This window comes from Gymnoscopelus microlampas (genome assembly GCF_963454915.1).
Source record: "Gymnoscopelus microlampas genome assembly, chromosome: 11".
Taxonomy (NCBI): Eukaryota; Metazoa; Chordata; class Actinopteri; order Myctophiformes; family Myctophidae; genus Gymnoscopelus; species Gymnoscopelus microlampas.
Genome location: NC_139948.1, coordinates 54,474,807 through 54,495,161, shown reverse-complemented (window position 1 = coordinate 54,495,161; position 20,355 = coordinate 54,474,807). Strand labels below are relative to the sequence as shown.

General features: G+C 41.8%; 2 protein-coding genes across 8 annotated transcripts in view; one reads left to right on the top strand and one right to left on the bottom strand.

The window, feature by feature from the left end:
* LOC311055538 (DELTA-actitoxin-Afr1c-like) overlaps positions 1 to 20,355 on the top strand; it is a 98,492-nt gene that overhangs the window by 12,367 nt on the left and 65,770 nt on the right. The window lies entirely within an intron of this gene.
* LOC311055364 (oxysterol-binding protein-related protein 7-like) overlaps positions 1,756 to 20,355 on the bottom strand; it is a 57,004-nt gene continuing 38,404 nt past the window's right edge. For 4 of the 7 annotated variants that reach the window (XM_084071531.1, XM_084071529.1, XM_084071532.1 and 1 more), the window contains 7 exons: positions 18,755 to 18,818; positions 17,537 to 17,615; positions 11,614 to 11,758; positions 11,007 to 11,157; positions 8,392 to 8,518; positions 7,621 to 7,743; positions 1,756 to 4,135 (listed from right to left, as the gene is read on the bottom strand). In XM_084071531.1, coding sequence (XP_083927657.1) covers positions 4,027 to 4,135; positions 7,621 to 7,743; positions 8,392 to 8,518; positions 11,007 to 11,157; positions 11,614 to 11,758; positions 17,537 to 17,615; positions 18,755 to 18,818 — 798 coding nt within the window. In that variant the 3' untranslated portion in view covers positions 1,756 to 4,026. The remainder of the gene's footprint in view (positions 4,136 to 7,620; positions 7,744 to 8,391; positions 8,519 to 11,006; positions 11,158 to 11,613; positions 11,759 to 17,536; positions 17,616 to 18,754; positions 18,819 to 20,355) is intronic. The other 3 variants (XR_014601784.1, XR_014601785.1, XR_014601786.1) reach the window with 3 other exon arrangements.

The window sequence follows — 20,355 nt, the reverse complement described above, 5'->3', positions numbered from 1 at the left end:
TAAATCTCAGCATAAAATGTTGAAAACTGAAAAGATGAAATGAAAGAATTAATGAAACAATACTATTTATATATTTACATTTATTGTAATTTATTGCTCTCTATTTATTTATTGTTTGCTTTAATTTAGCTTGAAGGATATATAGGCTAGGTATTTTTTCTTTTTTGTAGAGTTCATTTAAAATAAAATCTGTTTATTTGTTTATTTTATTAGTGGAGGAAATACAATCTCAGGAATGAACTCGACCAGTAGAGGGCGCCAGATATCACTATCCCTAAACACAATTTCTGTAGTGTGTACCACCACAATCTGTGACCTATCCAATTCTGTGACTTCCTCAGGCGGTAGCTGTTCTGCTAATGCCACGTCTGTCTACAGTCAACGACTAACATTTGTTTTTAACACAATAAACTACAACCATGAATGAAGATAACAACAGCCATTCCTTTGTGCAACTGTGTCTCATATGGTGTCACGACATTCTATTGGTCACCAATGTCCGTGTAACAGTGGAGGCTGAAAATACCATCTCTGGTTCTGTCATTTGTACAGCCTTGTTATGTCTTTCATTTAGTTTCCATCATGTGGTTCTCAACCTGTGGTACATGATTCTAGGGGGTCCCCAGATGACAGTGAAGTGACAATTGAAGGACTTTTAATACCTTTTTAATACCTAAAAATTGTCAAATAATATAAGAAAGAGGCAGAATTGCGAAAATGGCAGATCTACAAGCTCACAACGCCTCAACTCGTACAATTCCAAATGCTTGTCAGGGTGGGGGGTCCCCAGTTCAAATATGATTTTGGGAGTCCCCAGTTTTCACCTGAAAAGGTTGAGAAGAGAGTCAAAAGTACAAGTGAAAGTATCCAAAAAAAACGAATACAAAGTCAATTAGAGATATTAAAACAAATATCTGACTGACGGGTCCATTTGGTTCAATGTTGTACACAATGGGCCGGATTCACTAAGCAGATGCCCAAATTCGCTTATAATAAGCCGACATGGCAACGCATGGTAACACTGGAGGGAGGGGGCGTGTCTGAAGTGCATTGCAGAGGGATGTCTACGCTGTTAGTAATATTGTTCTACATAATGCAAACACAGTGGCCTAGTGCAGTGGTTCTCAAAGTGGGGTCCGGGGACCCCCAGGGGTACTTGAGGGGGTTCCAGGGGGTCCCCAGCTAAATGATGGATAGGAACCAAATGGACCCTTATGGGTCTGTAACTCTGAAAGTGTACAAATGGAACCAAATGGACCCTAACGGGTCCATTTGGTTCCATTTGTACACCCTCAGAGTTAAATTAACATTGATTTTACAACATAAATTGGGGTCCCAGAGATAGAAATGACATAAAATGGGGGTCTGTAGCCTCTAATGCATGTCAAACTGGGGGTCATTGAAATTAAAAAAGGTTGAGAATCACTGCTAGAGCTGTAAAAAAAAATCATCTCTTATGGGGGTCCCTGGCATATCTTTTCAAATGGGCTTCCGCGGGCTATTCAGTGTCAATTTGGGGGTCCTTGACATGAAAAAGTTTGAGAACCACTGGCCTAGTGCAGTGGTTCTCAACCTGTGGGTCGGGACCCCAGGGAACTCAGCTAAGGGGTCCCTGCTTCATCTGTATCTCAGCTAAGGGGTCCCTGCTTCATCTGTATCTCAGCTAAGGGGTCCCTGCTTCATCTGTATCTCAGCTAAGGGGTCCCTGCTTCATCTGTCTCTCAGGTGGGAACAGGAAGGAAGCAGAACAAAGAGCAGGAAACACTTTTTGTTTATTTCTCCATTTATTCAAAACAAAAACCAAATCAGAACAAAAAGAAAGAAAAATAGTCATTTTACTGGTTATACAACAATAGAATGTTTTCATCAAAGACAATATTTCATCTCATCATCGAGTATTAAACTATTAAAATCCTTCCAGAGTACGTTTAGCAAAAACTCCATAAACTCTACACAGGAAGTGGAAGAAGAGGGGCGGGGCTCGAGCAACGAATCGTTCCGTTTCTGTTACTGCCGCGGTCGAAGGTATCGACCAATCAGGTCGGAGGAAATTAAATTGCACACAGACTTAAATCACCGCACACACACGTATGGAACACACACACACACACACACACACAAACACACACACACACACACACACACACACACACAGAACATTAAAACCAGGTGATTACGTATTAACCATTAAGATCTGTTGATAAACAGATGAACCAATTAGAAAGAGTGACCCCACCCACCTGGATCCTCAACAACTCATAAACAATTTAAAGACATCCGACCCTCAGAACCTCAGAGGTTTGGTAACAGAACCTCAGAGGTTTGGTAACAGAACCTCAGAGGTTTGGTAACAGAACCTCAGAGGTTTGGTAACAGAACCTCAGAGGTTTGGTAACAGAACCTCAGAGGTTTGGTAACAGAACCTCAGAGGTTTGGTAACAGAACAGAACCTCAGAGGTTTGGTAACAGAACAGAAACAGTTATATGACATGGTACATTAAATCACTACATTTCATTAAACCGTAAAGTAAATACATAAAAAGAAACAACTAAACAATCTTCATAGAACAAATCTTGGGAGGGTTGCCAGGTTTGATTTAAAAATCAGCGGTTCTCAAACGTTTTCATTTCCAAGGATCCACAGCAACTGGTGAGAGACGACCAAATGAGTTACAGACCGGTTCAGGGTGCTTTTGGAACCCGAGGGTCCCTGGACCTCACTTGGAGAACCTTCTAAATCGTGCATAGATGTAACGATTAAAGGAGTAGTTCACCCAAAAAAACAAAATACTTATTTTCTATCAATTTCTCCCCCCATGAAGTCTTGAATTCATGGAGATTGTTTTGTCGCATTCCTGAGACAGAAATTCTTTATTTGCTGACGCTGCTACGGTAGGAGACCAACGCAATGTAAAGTCCAAAATGTTTTAAATATAGTATTATTCTGGTTAAGGTTGGTTTCCTATTAACTTCAATTTGTCATATATTGGATTATTGTCTCAGGAATGCGACAACAAACTAAAACATCTCCATGTATTCAAGGCAAGGCATTACTAGTTCTATGTATTCATGATGGAGACTCATCCAGAGAAAATAAGTCATGTTTTGGGTGAAGAATTCCCTTAAATAATGCCGTTAGATTGATTTCAGAGATCATGTCAGACCAACAGTGACCCCTGCTGGTCTTCATAATGACTCCCTGCTTGTATCTCTCTTCTCATTGGTCCACAAGGACTCAGAGGTTCATTCTGCTCTCTCATTGGTCCACAAGGACTCAGAGGTTCATTCTGCTCTCTCATTGGTCCACAAGGACTCAGAGGTTCATTGATTCTGCTTTTTTAAATTCTAACAACTTTGCCTAATTTATGCTTCGTCACGCGACGGTGTTGGGCTCCAAATGTGTATGATTGTATCGTTAAAGGCATAGTGTGTGACTTTGTCCTGTGTTTACATAACAAAAACAAACTCTACACCAGCAGTTATCAGACACTACAGTGTGCTGGTGTTTAACTGCAGAAACACATTGATTGGTTAAACATGTATTTGTTGTTTTGTCATGTAAACACAGGGAAAAGCTACGTACTATGCCTTTAAACTAGACAGTAGACAGCTTAGGTAGATTTACATAATTCAGCACAAAAAAAACTGACTTAAATTAACAAAAGTTTAGCAACTAGTTTACCTAAAGATTTTTTTTTCTTTCCCCAAAAGTATTCCCTTTAAAATTCCTTACAAAGATTTAATATACAATTATAAGTTATGCTAATGAGAACCCCCCCCCCACACAGGACCTGACCGCGCTACTTGAGCCGTAATCATAATTTATACATCATGACGCTTCGCTTGTCGAGTAAAAAAGATAAGATCTTACATACAGATAACGACGCATTACGACGCATCGGAGTGGATGGAGTATAAGTTAGCTTTAACATCACGCTAGGTGTTTAGCATCACGCTAGGTGTTTAGCATCATGCTAGGTGTTTAGCATCACGCTAGGTGTTTAGCATCATGCTAGGTGTTGTGTTCTACCACAGGTCCAGGTTCTCGGTGTTGGCGAATCCTGGTTCTTCACGCAGCTTCCAGTAGGTTCCGTTGGTGAGCCACACCTCACGCCCTGCCGCATCCAGCTCTTTACTGAGTTACCAACACACAAACAAACGGGAAGGCTTTTAGACACTAAATGACACACCGCTAATGCTACTACTTCCATTATAACAGCTTTGGCCCCTAGCAGGGCGGGAAATTGCCGTTTTCAATACACGATAGTGCACTTGGTGATACAAGCGCGAAATTTGGCACAGATGTCCTTCACATGACCCTAATTGATAATCAACCTCTGGCCACGCAAAAATCCTACGATTTCAAGATGGCCACCACCAGTTTTCAAAATGGCTGCAACTGGGCAAATGTTTTGGACTATATCACTTTGCTGGGGCTTATTTTAATATATGAGAATATGTTCTGGAGGTATTTCTACCCAGTACGTTAAAAAATAACATTAGGTTCCAATATGGCGGCATGTTTTCCAATATGGCTGCCGATAAATTGCAGAAATGTGCATCTGCTTATGGTTTATCCACATGAGCTTGTAGTACATGTATTTGTATTAATTACCATACACAGAATCCATTTATGGAACATTTGAAAGTGATTTATTAGCTTGGTAAAGCTTAGCGCTTACTTTTTGTTTTGATATAAGTCATTATAAACACATTCTCAATTACAATGGTGGCTGGGCAAGTGACAGGCCAGTGTACTAGCAACTGCAACCACAGAGGGGTGTGCAGATAAGTCCAAACTTAAAGCATTTTCAGTGTCCAGAACATGCTTTTTTACATCCACATCGTGTCAGCTTCTGGCATAATTTGGCAAACAGGACTGCACAATAGTGACTGGCCCCATATATGTCCTGCTTGGAATGCACTTCACTTGCATTCACTTCCTTGTAGGAACTACTTCTATGAAGTTCTATCGTACATGAGTACTATGAACTCCTCAATGACTTGCATATGTTTATCATTTATTGCAACAGGTGTTGAACCTAATTTGGAGAAGTTGTCTGCCATGCTGACCTTTTTCCCTTTCCATGGAAGGACGAAACTGTGGCATCCCCTGAATGCATGAAAGAAGCAAAGACCTGATGACTTTGATTCAATAGCTGATGCAATTTCATGAACAAGGATCCATCTGAGATCCTTCCCTCCTTCCAAAGGCAATCCACAGCTAATTCAAGCCAAGTCTTTGAACAAGTGAAACTGTTAGGTCAACAATGTCAGTATCTGAGGCAGAGCTGCAGAGGATAGCATCTGACACATCATGATTCGCAGCTCAGATACTGACGTCTTATAGACCCCCTGGTATTGCTGAGGTGGAGCGCCACACTCACCGTACCTACGTACTCATACACTGATCCTGACCGAACCCATGACCATGTGATCCGAAGGTGAAAGCTCTACCGACTGAGCTACCCAGACACAAAGACTTGGCTTGAAAAAGCTGTCGAAGAACCTCAGATGGATCCCCCTTCATGAAAATGCATCAGCTATTGGATCAAAGTCATCAGGTCTTTGCTTCTTTCATGTGTTCAGCAGATGCCATACAGTTTTGTCCTTCCACGGAAAGAGAAAAAGGTCAGCACCTGTTTGAGAAAATATCCCTATATGTATCTAAGTTTTTGTATTTATTGGTGAACATATTGAAAATTCTGTTGCCCTAGGTCATTAAAAAGCTACCAAATCACTTTAAAATGTGCTATAAATTGATTCTGTGTATGGTAATTAATACAAATACATGTGCTACAAGCTCATGTGAATGTACATTTATGCAATTTATCGGCAGCCATATTGGAAAATATGCCGCCATATTGGACCTAATATTATTTTTTTTATCTTATTTGGTAGAAATACTGTCAGAACATATTCTCCTACATTAAAATAAGGGGGAAATCAAAGATTTACAGCCCCAGCAAAGTGATATAGTCCAAAATGTTGGCCCAGTTGCAGCCATTTTGAAAACTGGTGGTGGCCATCTTGAAATCTTAGGATTTTTGCGTGGCCAGAGGTTGATTATCAATTAGGGTCATATGAAGGACATCTGTGCCAAATTTCGCGCTTGTATCACCAAGTGCACTATGGTATCAATTTCCCGCCCTGCTACCCCCTTTCTTCTTCAATGTGAATGATTACACCCCTGGCTGGCTGGCCACATCTTTTAGAGTCATTAAGGTCATTCATTTAGATGAATTGAGTACAAAGGACCCCAATGGAAACACGCCATTGGTTTTCTTGGGTTTAAAATCGTCTTAACAGACCTTATATTGAACTGTACTTCCTGTGCTTTTTTTTTGGCAAACTGCTAATAAAGTATTCAATCAAAATCAAGCTATCGAGGTAACAATATGTGATCTGCAGTGATGCCTAATCCAGGGGCGCAGGAGGGAGGGGGGGGGGTGATCCCCCCCCTGTTTTATCATGGTCTGTCACCTACATCTAAGTTAGTCTACCTCCTTCCTGTAAGTAGACTTAAAAGACAAAACCAGTGTTGACTAATTATTTACAAGGCGCTCTTATTTTGAAATCCGGCCCGTTTTAGAGGAAATCCAAGCCATCATGACGCTGGTCCAAACAATGTACACACTTAAAATAAAATAAGCCGCCTGCCATCATAATGTCATTCTCTCAACGGATTGATTGCTTTAAAATGCTCATAAATATTCATATGGCTCATTGTCTCCGCCAGGAGACTATGTTTTCACTTTCCGTCCTCCCCCCCTCGGCCAAGCTAACATTGGTCAAGCCTCACGTGACACTACATTGAAAGAGTGTGCTCTGATTGGCTAGTGAGACGCATGACGTATAGCGGCCTATAAATAGATGTGTCACTTTGAAAGAGTCTGTGTCTCTTTCAAAGTGAGGTAAGACAGGAGTAATCACGAAATGGCTGAGAAATGGCGGAGCAATACATTATGTAGACACTCTGGTGTCATTACAATACGTAATATAAATAGCTTAGACAGGATTAATCAAGAACAGTACATTCCAGTACAAACTGAGATCACAGTTGATGACACAGTGCAACTAACTCTTATTATGCAAACTGAAGAAGCTAAATCATTGTCTGCAAAACGGTGAAGAAGCAAAGGCGCAACGCCAACAGGAGAAGGACAAAGCTAAGAGACAAAGACGAAGAACACTCGCATCTGAAAATGAGAAAGAACGAAGACTGCAGGATTTGCACCCGTTAGAGGAAAGGTTGATAAGTCAACGTATTGCCTTCATGAAACTTGTTGGCTTGCCAAGAAGTTGCCAACAAGTTCAAGGCAATCCACGGTAATGCAGTCAATGTGCCATCTGACGTACACACTATCATCACAGTTCCAATCTTGAGCAAATATTGGAATAAATTCCAATATTTGCTGGCGGAGACTTGTGCTCCGAGGAGCACATTTTCTAGTTTGTACTGTAAGTGCTCTAAATGTGAAATGTGTAGCCTTCTATCTGTCACACAACTAGTGATGATGTCACTGGGACCTAGTGATGATGTCACTGGGACCTAGTGATGATGTCACTGGGACCCAGTGATGATGTCAGTGGCAGCTAGCGATGATGTCATGTGTTTACCTGAAGAAGCGAGGGGTGTGCTCCTCTCCCGTCTTGGCCATCTCCTTCCTCCTCTCTCTCTGCTTCTCCTCCACCTCATCTTTCTTCTTGTCCGCCTCCTCCACCTTCCCCTCCTCCAGCAGTCTGCAACGCAAAGGTCAAAGGTCACAGGTCATAACCAGGGTTCTGACCACAGACGTATAAAGGTAGACGCCTCCTCCTCCGGCTCTGAGGCGTCTGTATCTAACAGACACTTAAGCCTCGAGACAACTGGCCAATCACAGCGCGTCTTTTCCGGGACTTGGCAGAATCAAGTTGTATAAAAATATGACAGGATATTTGTATAAAACTAGATTCGGAAAAGACACGCTGTGATTGGCCAGCAGTCAGGAAGCTTGCCTTCTCTAATATGGCGGCCGTGATACAGGTCGCTCCAATGAACAGCAGCGGCCAATGAGGCGTCTAGGTTTCTATGTCTATGATCTGACCCACATAGAGGAAGACAAAGGACAGACGTCACATGACCAGTGGTGTGATCACATGACGTCGTAGTAGTAAGTCCATCTTAATCTACACCAGAGGGGGGCCAAGGACCCCTAAGCAGAGAGGGACCCCCTATGCAGAGAGGGACCCCTAAGCAGAGAGGGACCCCCACTACATACTGTATAAAATTAGACTTGTTTGACAGACTGTCATCAGAGTGTGTGTGTGTGTGTGTGTGTGTGTGTGTGTGTGTGTGTGTGTGTGTGTGTGTGTGTGTGTGTGTGTGTGTGAGAGTGAGTGTGCACATGCCTCTGGTCAGGTCTGTAGCGTGTGTCAGTAGGGGGCAGCAGAGAGTCCAGCTCGGCTGTCAGCTCGTTGTTCTCTCTGGCATAACGGCCAAAACCGTAGTAGTGGTGTCCATCGTCTGGCTGCACGTCTGTACAGGAAGTGACATCACAGTTAGTTAGTATTTAGACGTCTGTACAGGAAGTGACATCACAGTCAGTTAGTATTTACAGGAAGCATAGTAGTGGTGTCAAACCCCTAGAACCCAGTGGTTGCATTGAAGCTCATTGGACATGCTGGCCATTGTACTGCTGTGTGTACATGAACGAGCGACCAATGAGCTCCACTCACCAGCTTGTGCACGAGGCTGCGCACCGAGGTTCTGCTTGACATAGTAACACGTCCTTTTATTTATAAGGTATATATTTCACCACTATAGACTAATAGAGCAGTGGTTCTCAAACTTTTTCATGTCAAGGACCCCCAAATTGACACTTAATAGCCCGTGGACCCCCATTTGAATAGATATGCCAGGGACCCCCATAAGAGAAGATTTTTACAGCTCTCTAGCAGTGATTCTCAACCGTTTTAATTTCAAGGACCCCCAGTTTGACATGCATTAGAGGCTACGGACCCCCGTTTAATGGCATTTCTATCTCTGGGACCCCAATTCATATTGTAAAATCAATGTTAATCTAACTCTGAGAGTGTTCCATTTGTACACTCTCAGAGTTACAGACCCATAAGGGTCCATTTGGTTCCTGTCCATCATTTAGCTGGGTACCCCCTGGAACCCCCTCAAGTACCCCACTTTGAGAACCAACGCTATAGTGTGTTTAGCATGAATGTTGAGCAGAACGTCATGATTCCCAAATCATATCCATCAACCAAGACAGGAATGGAAAATGATATTATTGAGCATTGGAACACACATTTTATTTAGTTTTTAATATTCCCATACTGATTTCATGTCCTATATTCACATATAGAATCTCAGTTTATCAGTTTTTATAACATATCTTATGCAGAGAGAGCATAGAGTTAAAATCTAATATAATAATTAAGGGATAGCGCCCTCTATGTCTCATCCGTCAGACTGCAGATGGACTCTTCAGATATCTCATCAGAGTGTGTGTTGCTGGGATAGAGAAAGGTCGATAACAAAGTAGATTTTCTCCTCATTTGTGTCTCTAAAATAAGCCATTTTAGTATGAAAATCTTGTACATATTGTGTGTCTTGTGACGATTGGGTCCAATATTTAGTTCAGTGACCATGGAGCTAAAGAATGGTTCAGAAGCTGTTACTTAATAACAATAATAATAATAAAGAATGGTTCAGAAGCTGTTACTTAATAACAATAATAATAATAATAAAGAATGGTTCAGAAGCTGTTACTTAATAACAATAATAAAGAATGGTTCAGAAGCTGTTACTTAACAACAATAATAATAATAATAAAGAATGGTTCAGAAGCTGTTACTTAATAACAATAATAAAGAATGGTTCAGAAGCTGTTACTTAATAACAATAATAAAGAATGGTTCAGAAGCTGTTACTTAATAACAATAATAATAATAAAGAATGTTTCAGAAGCTGTGTTCATAGACTCTAATAATAATATAATATATAATAATAATAACTAGAAAATGTGCTCCTCGGAGCACAAGTCTCCGCCAGCAGACCCACATTGGTGAGGATTTTTGGTAAGGAATTTATTCCAAGATTGGAACTTTTTCTGCTAATATCTCCTGACTAAATGTTAGCTTGGCTGATGGATATGTGTGGTGACTAAATGTTAGCTTGGCTGATGGATATGTGTGGTGACTAAATGTTAGCTTGGCTGATGGCACTGATGTCACTTCGAAACATGCAATGCAATGTTTCGAAGTGACTCACCTATTTATAGGTATGTATGTTTTGTCATGCGTCTCGCTAGCCAATCAAAGCACACCCTTTCAACATATTGTCACGTGTCACGTGAAGCTTGACCAATGTTAGCTTGGTGGAACCAAAGGAAATCAAACGAAAACATACTCTCCACCATGCCTTCGGCCTGGCCGAGACAATAAAGAATGGTTCAGAAGCTGTGTTCATAGACTCATAATAATAATAATAATAATAATAATAATAATAAAGAATGGTTCAGAAGCTGTGTTCATAGACTCATAATAATAAGGGTAATAATAATAATAATAAAGAATGGTTCAGAAGCTGTGTTCATATTCACTCTTCCATTGGAATCAATGGACTCCAACCTGCTCCCTGTCTCCTAAAAAGGCGTCCCGCCAGCTTCACACAGATACGGGAAGCAAACCGGAGCTGGTGGGTCTTGCTATTTCCGTCTTGGAGTGTACTCGCTAGGTGTCCAGATGCATTGTGGGTAGTGTAGTGTACTCACTAGGTGTCCAGATGCATTGTGGGTAGTGTAGTGTACTCACTAGGTGTCCAGATGCATTGTGGGTAGTGTAGTGTACTCACTAGGTGTCCAGATGCATTGTGGGCAGTGTAGTGTACTCGCTAGGTGTCCAGATGCATTGTGGGTAGTGTAGTGTACTCGCTAGGTGTCCAGATGCATTGTGGGTAGTGTAGTGTACTCACTAGGTGTCCAGATGCATTGTGGGCAGTGTAGTGTACTCACTAGGTTTCCAGATGCATTGTGGGACGGGCAGCGTGTCACAGAAGATGCCCTCGTGCCACAGACCTCCGAAGCGATGGACCACGTCTCCACTGCGGTCCAGGACCACACCTTGAACCTCGTTCTTACTGCAGTCTGAGCTCCAGTACCGAGACTACACAACAATACACAATATTAACACAATGTCTACACATCAAATACACAATGAACCCAAGGAGACTACACAATGAGTTAAGTTATAAAACAACATAAAAGTGAAGAAAACACATTTATCATTTTATTTCACTGCATTTTATTTTCCCAATTGAGTCGTTATGCCAATTAATTCCTCCCCACATATGTCTGTGTTGTCACTGGAGGACATAACGTTGTACGCTACTGGCTCTAGATCTTTTTTTTTTTTTTTGCAGAAATAGCAGATCAGGAAGCTCTGTGCCGTGCTATATTGGAGATCTGCTATTTTTGATTAGCCAAAGAAATTGCTTTCCCGGTCTTAATGGGTTAAAGTGTGTGCGTGCGTGCGTGCGTGCGTGCGTGCGTGCGTGCGTGCGTGCGTGCGTGCGTGCGTGCGTGCGTGCGCGCGTGTGTGTGTGTGTGTGCGCGTGCGCACCTTGACGAAGGTGATCTTGCAGGTACAGGCGTCACTCTTGTTGTTGGTGATGATCACTTCTCCATAGTGTTCCAACCAACGCTGCTGACTCAGCACGTTGTGGATGCAGGTCACCGCCTTGTTCCACTCATAGTGGTCCCCGTACCTACACACACACACACACACACACACACACACACACAGGTCACTGCCTTGTTCCAATCCAATTAAATCCACTTTATTTATAGAGCACATTTAAAACAACAGTGCTGAACCAGTAACACTCAATAACAAAAATATACTAAAATACCAAGAGCAAAAATAATACACAATAAACAGGACAACTTATAGACGTATAATGCCTGGTGGAAACAGTAACTCTCAGTCTGTTTTCCAAAGTGATTTATAAACACAGGCAGGGTTTCAGACGCTCTAACATGGGGTGGAAGCTCGTTCCACAGTGCGGGCGCTATGAAGGAAAATGATCCGTCTCCCCTGTACACAGATCTGGTGTTGGGGGCAAGTCTTAGATATTTACGATGAGGCCGACAAAATGGCCAGAGTGGCGCTGTTTTACCCTGTGCCGACCTGTGGTGTCAGAAAGAATTTATTTTAAAGCAAGTGAATGGGTTTTTTGACAAACTTTAGACTAGATTGTCATAAATTCTATATGCTTCCAGTCACTAGTTTAAAGTCTCCTTTCAATCATCAGGATATGAGTTTTGCTAAATTATGGTCCTATTTATTTTAAAATTGACGATAAAGTAGGCTATTCTCTAGGAGGGGCGGGATGATTTGATTGACAAGCTACACAACCAATAGCATTCATTCCCCGCCCCCCCGCTCTTGATTGACAAGCTACCCAACCAATAAAGGTCTGGTCTCATTCTGACGCATATTGAAAGATGGCGGACCTACAGTCGTGGAACAATCGGCTTCATTTTCGGTCTGTAGAAAGCAGCGGAGTGGCTTTGTCCATGTCATTTATACAGTCTATGTGTTGGACGTGCAAAAGCCACTCTCGCCAAATGGGGATACCTAAAAGACGGGGACGTTGCGTGTGAGTGACTGCGGCATCGAACCACAAACCATGCAGCACCTCCAGATATGCCCCCTGCTGGAGCAACCCCGCACAGCATCGCACTTGGCAGAGTGTAATGAGAAGGGACAGCAGTGTGTTCAGCTGTGGCTGAAGGGACAGCAGTGTGTTCAGCTGTGGCTGAAGGGACAGCAGTGTGTTCAGCTGTGGCTGAAGGGACAGCAGTGTGTTCAGCTGTGTTTAATGAGAAGGGACAGCAGTGTGTTCAGCTGTGTTTAATGAGAAGGGACAGCAGTGTGTTCAGCTGTGGCTGAACCACATCTATAGTGTAATGAGAAGGGACAGCAGTGTGTTCAGCTGTGTTTAATGAGAAGGGACAGCAGTGTGTTCAGCTGTGGCTGAACCACATCTATAGTGTAATGAGAAGGGACAGCAGTGTGTTCAGCTGTGGCTGAACCACATCTATAGCCAAGCCTTGTAACTGACCGTCTTGGGACACGATAAGAAGAAGAATCTATCTCCCCTGGTCTTCAGTTTTGTTGCTTGTGACCTTAAGGAGTGACTGGTCAGTTAGACCTCTAGACCAGGCCTGGAATTTCATCATTTTAGAGGCAAGGACACTTGGCCTTTGGTGTTGTCCATTCTTTTAGGGCACAAAGGCTAAATGCCAGGGCAGGAAGGCCATTAAATAAAACAAGATTTTTAGTCCATTGAAAGAATTAATTGAATTTAAGGGTTAAGGATGACACTGGTGTCTACATATTGACGAGAAAGAGACAGAGGAGAAAGTGGTACAGTTAGCTGGGGCATTAATGCCACTGTGGCCTCAGGGCATGCCATTTTTTGAGGCGCACAAGGCCAAACTGAGGGGCAACGACGGCCATGGCCTTCATGGCCTCCCTGAAATTCCTGCCCTGCTCTAGACCCTCGTAGCGTTACTGGGAGGTTAGACTGAGAGAACGAGAGGAGTCCATGGTCTCGAAGGGCGGATCCAAACCCAGGCGCCTGGAGCAAGGCGCGTCCTCCGATTGCTTCACCAATCTATGTCCCCGCCATGCAAACATGACCCGCTTTAATGACTTCAGTCTATATTAGTAGATTAATGACCAGTATTAACATTCTATTGTCTTTTTTATGTCCAATGTATTTGTATTCAAGTTCATAAAGTTAACATAAGTATAACTAAATGCATTTGAAATTAAATACAATTTCAACTTTTCAGGATTCCAATTGAAGAATAGCAACAAATAAATCAGTATTCCAATTAAAAATATATACAATTTTGTTGGGGAAAAATAGCCGATCTACAAGCTCAAAACGCGGCGCTGTGCGACGCGTTTTGAGCTTGTAGATCGGCTATTTTTGCTACTTTTGTGTGACATTACACTATATTTACACACATTCCACGTGTGTAAATATAGTGTTCCTCTGGAGTGAGTGTGTAAATATAGTGTTTATATTTATATATTTTTTATATATATATATAATATATTATATTATGTATATATTATATAATATATAATATATAATATATAATATATTATAGTATATATATATTATATATATATATATAATATAATATTATATATATATATAATAATATGCTGCTGTTCTCCTACTGTACAGTATCTCTCATCATGAGCGTTCCCACTGGTTCAACAGGTGTCTCTGGTTATGAGTCATGTGTCAGTGAGTCACTACTAACACTCTGGTTATGAGTCATGTGTCAGTGAGTCACTACTAACACTCTGGTTATGAGTCATGTGTCAGTGAGTCACTACTAACACTCTGGTTATGAGTCATGTGTCAGTGAGTCACTACTAACACTCTGGTTATGAGTCATGTGTCAGTGAGTCACTACTAACACTCTGGTTATGAGTCATGTGTCAGTGAGTCACTACTAACACTCTGGTTATGAGTCATGTGTCAGTGAGTCACTACTAACACTCGGTCACTTTGTAAATCCTTTCATTAGATTGTTTTTGGTCAGATTTTTGTCTCTTTCATGTTACATGTGTCACCGTTGCTCCCATCTGCACCAAACTTGATACAAACACTGTTCAGTGGTCTGCCATCAACATAGCTACAGCAGGGGCCACATGTAGAGCCCCCAGGGGCCCCAGTCAGGCCCCACCAGGGGCTCACATGTACACCGTTGCTCCAATCCACACCGACCTTGGCACAAACACTGTTCACTGTCCGCCTTCAGAATAATCCCACCAGGGGCCACGTGCGGACCCCAGGGGCCACGTCATGTAGACCCTAAGGGCCAGGTCGTGTGGACCCTAAGGGCCAGGTCGTGTGGACCCTAAGGGCCAGGTCGTGTGGACCCTAAGGGCCAGGTCGTGTGGACCCTAAGGGCCAGGTCTTGTGGACCCTAAGGGCCAGGTCGTGTGGACCCTAAGGGCCAGGTCTTGTGGACCCTAAAGCCCAGGTCTTGTGGACCACAGGGGGCTACAGGCACACTGTTGCTAAAACGCACCAAACGTGGCACAAATGCTGTTCATAGCTCTGCCACGAGAATAGTCACACCACTAAATTACACACCTATGGGGCACAACATCAGTGTTACACAGTGTTTAACACTACAGCAGTGTTACACAGTGTTTAACACTACAGCAGTGTTACACAGTGTTTAACACTACAGCAGTGTTACACAGTGTTTAACACTACAGCAGTGTTACACAGTGTTTAACACTACAGCAGTGTTACACAGTGTTTAACACTACAGCAGTGTTACACAGTGTTTAACACTACAGCAGTGTTACACAGTGTTTAACACTACAGCAGTGTTACACAGTGTTTAACACTACAGCAGTGTTACACAGTGTTTAACACTACAGCAGTGTTACACAGTGTTTAACACTACAGCAGTGTTACACAGTGTTTAACACTACAGCAGTGTTACACAGTGTTTAACACTACAGCAGTGTTACACAGTGTCAACACTTCAAAAGGCAATAGCTCAGTGACCATGTCTCTGATTGGCACAATATAAGGCTGGATTTGAGTCAGTAAAAACAGAACAAAGCCAATTAAAGATGAATTAAAGCTAATTAAAGATGAATTAAAGCTAATTAAAGATGAATTAAAGCTAATTAAAGATGAATTAAAGCTAATTAAAGATGAATGTTCCAATGCTTCCAGAGACACAGTACATAGATCATGTGATCTGATTAATACCTGGTGACTAAAGGACAGAGGAATGTGGTTCCTTTGGTTTCACCCCACGTCATGTACTCTGTGTGTGTGTGTGTGTGTGTGTGTGTGTGTGTGTGTGTGTGTGTGTGTTGTGTGTTGTGTGTTGTGTGTCATTCCAAACAGGTGATAACACACATAGCGTGTCAGACCACAGGCTGCTCTACCTCGTGCTGTCTCCATGGTTACATCATGACATCATCACAATTATCCTCACAATCATTTACAGGTTGAAAAACATTTTAAAACTAAAGCAAATAAAAGTGATGCCTCGTCCATCACACAGACATAATAATCATTATTATTATTATTATTGTTATTACATACAAGGTTTCTACCTGACAGCAATGATATCTATATAGTGTATACACTGTACATACACACACATTCATAGTTTAGTGTTGGTAGGTGTAGAGTAGAGAGAGTCACACACACACACACACACACACACACACACACACACACACACATATTAATAGTTTAGTGTAGAGTAGAGAGAGTCACATACTGTATACACACTAGTGATGAGCGGGTCGGGTTTTTTCATGACCCGCCCCGCCCCGCGACGGAACCCAACCCGCCCCGCGAACCCATATATAAATCTATGGCTCAACCCGCCCCGCGACCCGCAATTTCTGTAAAATCATGAAGGTTAAATAATCTTCAAGTATATACACCCCAAGTGTGTTCAAACTGTTTTATTGTTATTATTCTTATTCTTATAGTCAGGGGATATTAGCAGAATATTTTCCAATCTTGGAATAAATTCCTTACCAAAAAAAATCTTCACCAATGTGTTTGTAAAGGTGTCTAGTAAAACATCACAACTTTATTGAAATGCAGTTTCCCTAGGAGAATTTTTGACAGCTCCTTAAAGTTGGGGTACCCACCATAACCTTGGTTAAAAGAAAATCAAAAAAAAAATCCAAATTTATTTCTGTTTTAAGTAGCATGTGAGGGGTCAAACTAGGGTGTTTTTTTGATTCTGAATCCATTGCAATCATTTGTTTTGCACCAAAACCACTCATTGGGCTAAAAACGGCCATAGCCATGTATACTCTTTGTGTAAAAAGCCCATTGAGAATGGGCCGTTTTTAGCCCAAGGAGTGGTTTTGGTGCAAAACAAATGATTGCAATGGATTCAGAATCATAAAAACACCCTAGTTTGACACCTCACATGCTACTTAAAACAGAATTAAATTTTGATTGTTTTGGGGGATTTTTTTTTAACCAAGGTTATGGTGGGTACCCCAACTTTAAGGAGCTGTCAAAAATTCTCCTATGGATACTGAATTTCAGTCTTTGTGAGATGTGTTACTAGACACCTTTACAAACACATTGGTGAAGATTTTTTTTGGTAAGGAATTTATTCCAAGACTTTTTTAATATCCCCTGACTATTATTAGGAATAAAGACAAAACAAGAGCATGTGATTATTTTAATTTTTTTTGCGTGTGAGAGCGGCTGACCCGCTCACCCACAGCCCGCATAATTGCCTGAAATCCTGACTCGACCCACCCGCGCCGCGGGTTGACCCGCGGGTTACGGGTCGGCCCGCTCATCACTAATACACAAAAACACACTCATATTAATAGTTTAGTGTAGAGTAGAGAGAGTCACATACTGTATATACACACACACACACACACACACACACACACACACACACACTCATATTAAGAGTTTAGTGTAGAGTAGATCACATACTTGGGCAGAATAACGTTGACTTGACTACTAGAGAGGATCTCCACTGATTTACCCCAGAACTTGTGCTTCCACCTCTGATCTGTAGAGACACACACACACACACACACACACACACACACACACACACACACACACACACACACACACACACACACACACACACACACACACACACACACACACACACACACACACACACACACACACTTACTGTCAGACCTGTATTCATGTTTTAGATGCATATCATATTAAGCATTAAAGGGCTAGACCACTGTGGTAGAGGTTTGGGTTGTGTAGTTACCTTGATGCCATGATGGAACTCCAAAGGTGGACAAGAAATATAAAATAATATCTCCATTGATTAGAAATTAATAATTCTAAATATTCTCCTCATGTACTTACATTGTACGGTGAAACAGATCTCAAAGTCACTCTTTTAGCACGTAAACAAAAGCAAACAAAGTTGACAATATAGAACATCACCAAACCCAGTACGGTTTCCGTTAAAAAAAAAAAAGTCAAATTCCTGTTGATTTTACTATTTGAAGATCCAGTCCCGGTTTTCTTCCTAATACACATGCCTAAATCAACAGGAAGTTAACATTTTTATTTAAAAAAAAAAAACAGTACTGGGTTTGGTGATGTTCTATATTGTCTGAATCCGCTTTGTTTGTGTTTGTTTGTTTATGTGCTAAAAGAGTGACTTTGAGATCTGTTACACCATCACAGTCAATGAGGAGCATATTTTGAATTATTTTTTATGATGTAACTCCAGATTTAGAGTTAGACACAACCCAATCCTTTACCAAAGTGGTCTTGCCGTGTGTGAGTGTGAGTGTGTGTGTGTGTGTGTGTGAGTGTGTGTGTGTGTGTGTGTGTGTGTGTGTGTGTGTGTGTGTGTGTGTGTGTGTGTGTGTGTGTAAATGGTAAATGGTGTATTTATATAGCGCTTCTATCCGAAGCGCTTTACATTGATTGTGCCATTAACCCATTCACACACACATTCATACACCGATGGCGGAGGAAACCATGCAAGGCACCAACCTGCTCATCGGGAGCATTTAGAGCGTCTTGCTCAAGGACACTTCTACACTAACTCTAGGGCAGCGCCCCCAGCCCGGGATCGAACTGGGAACCTTGGGGTCTTCCAGTTCACTCTACCCGGCCACTCTACCCCTGAACCACTGCCGCCCCTGTGTGTGTGCACGTGCGTGTTACCTTGCCAGAAGGTGAAGTTGTCAGATTGTGCGTGACAGGCAGAGATGGGTGGATGATGACAGACCTACACACACCACATACACAACAACACAATTAACACAACAACAACACAACAACACAACACATTATCATCAACACCACAATAAAAAAAAAACCCACTAAAACCAGTTCAAAGCAGTGATGGCCCCCTGGTGGATAAAGGAGGTAAATGCAGAGAGACGGATCACAGATAAACCAACAACCATCCGTCTGAACAATATCATTTATAATGTAGGCATTTATTAGACATAATCCAGAGACATTTACAGTAAAGCAAGGACAACAGCAGGTAATGCATCATGCATAGAAACAGTCATCTAAGGCAGTGGTTCTCAAACTTTTTCATGTCAAGGACCCCCAAATTGACACTTATTAGCCCGCGGACCCCCATTTCAAAAGATATGCCAGCTAGGGACCCCCCATAAGAGAAGATTTTTTTTTACGGCTCTAGCAGTGATTCTCAACCATTTTAATTTCAAGGACCCCCCAGTTTGACATGCATTAGGGCTACGGACCCCCATTTAATGGCATTTCTATCACTTGGACCGCAATTCATATTGTAAAATCTATGTCAATTTAACTCTGAGAGTGTACAAATGGAACCTAACGGGTCCATTTGGTTCCATTTGTACACTCTCAGAGTTACAGACCTGTAAGGGTCCATTTGGTGCCTAATCTATCATTTAGCTGGGGACCCCCTGGAACTCCCTCAAGGACCCCTGGGGGTCCCCGGACCCCACTTTGAGAACCAATGATCTAAGGATCATAGGTATTGGGTGTCGAGATCCGGTTCCAAGTAAGAACCGGATAATAAATAGTGGTTTACGTTGGCCAACAAGAAGCTGACACAAGAACAAAGGAGTATGGTCACAGAGAGGTCACCATGTGATGTCTGTGGTCAAAAGATGTTTATTTGGATGTAAAGCAGCTGTTATGAACTGAATGCACTTTGTTTGATTCCTTCAATTATTTATTTAACCCATTCAGTGTCATTTTTTAGATTTCTTTAGCTATTCAAAAATAGCAGATCTATAAGCTCATAGCTCATAGCTCATAGCTCATAGCTCATAGCTCATAGCTCATAGCGCGGGAACTTGTAGATTTGTGCAAATCTTTGAATATATATTTTTAAACGTTTGTAACTCGAATCTTTGCTTCTGAGGGATTCTACAAACAGTTTTCTGACAGACGTACAGTATGTTGCTATATTATCAGTGGTTCTCAAACTTTTCCATGTCAAGGACCCCAAAAATGATATATGTATTTGGCCGCGGACCCCCATGTCAAAATATGTCGTTCCGGGGACCCCCAGAAGCACAGATCGGTGTTAAAACTTTGTCTTAAAACATATATTCAAAGTTTCCACGATAAAAAAAAAAAAACAGCAGATCTGTGCCACGCTATGAGCTTGTAGATCTGCTGTTTTTGAATAGCCAAAGAAATCTAAAAATGACACAGATTCTTCCCCGGTCTAAATGGGTTATAGGAGGAGTATTTGCTGTTTTGCAGTGAATTCAGTTTACAGTAGATATTGGGCCTAATGCTGATCAGACAGGCTTTTA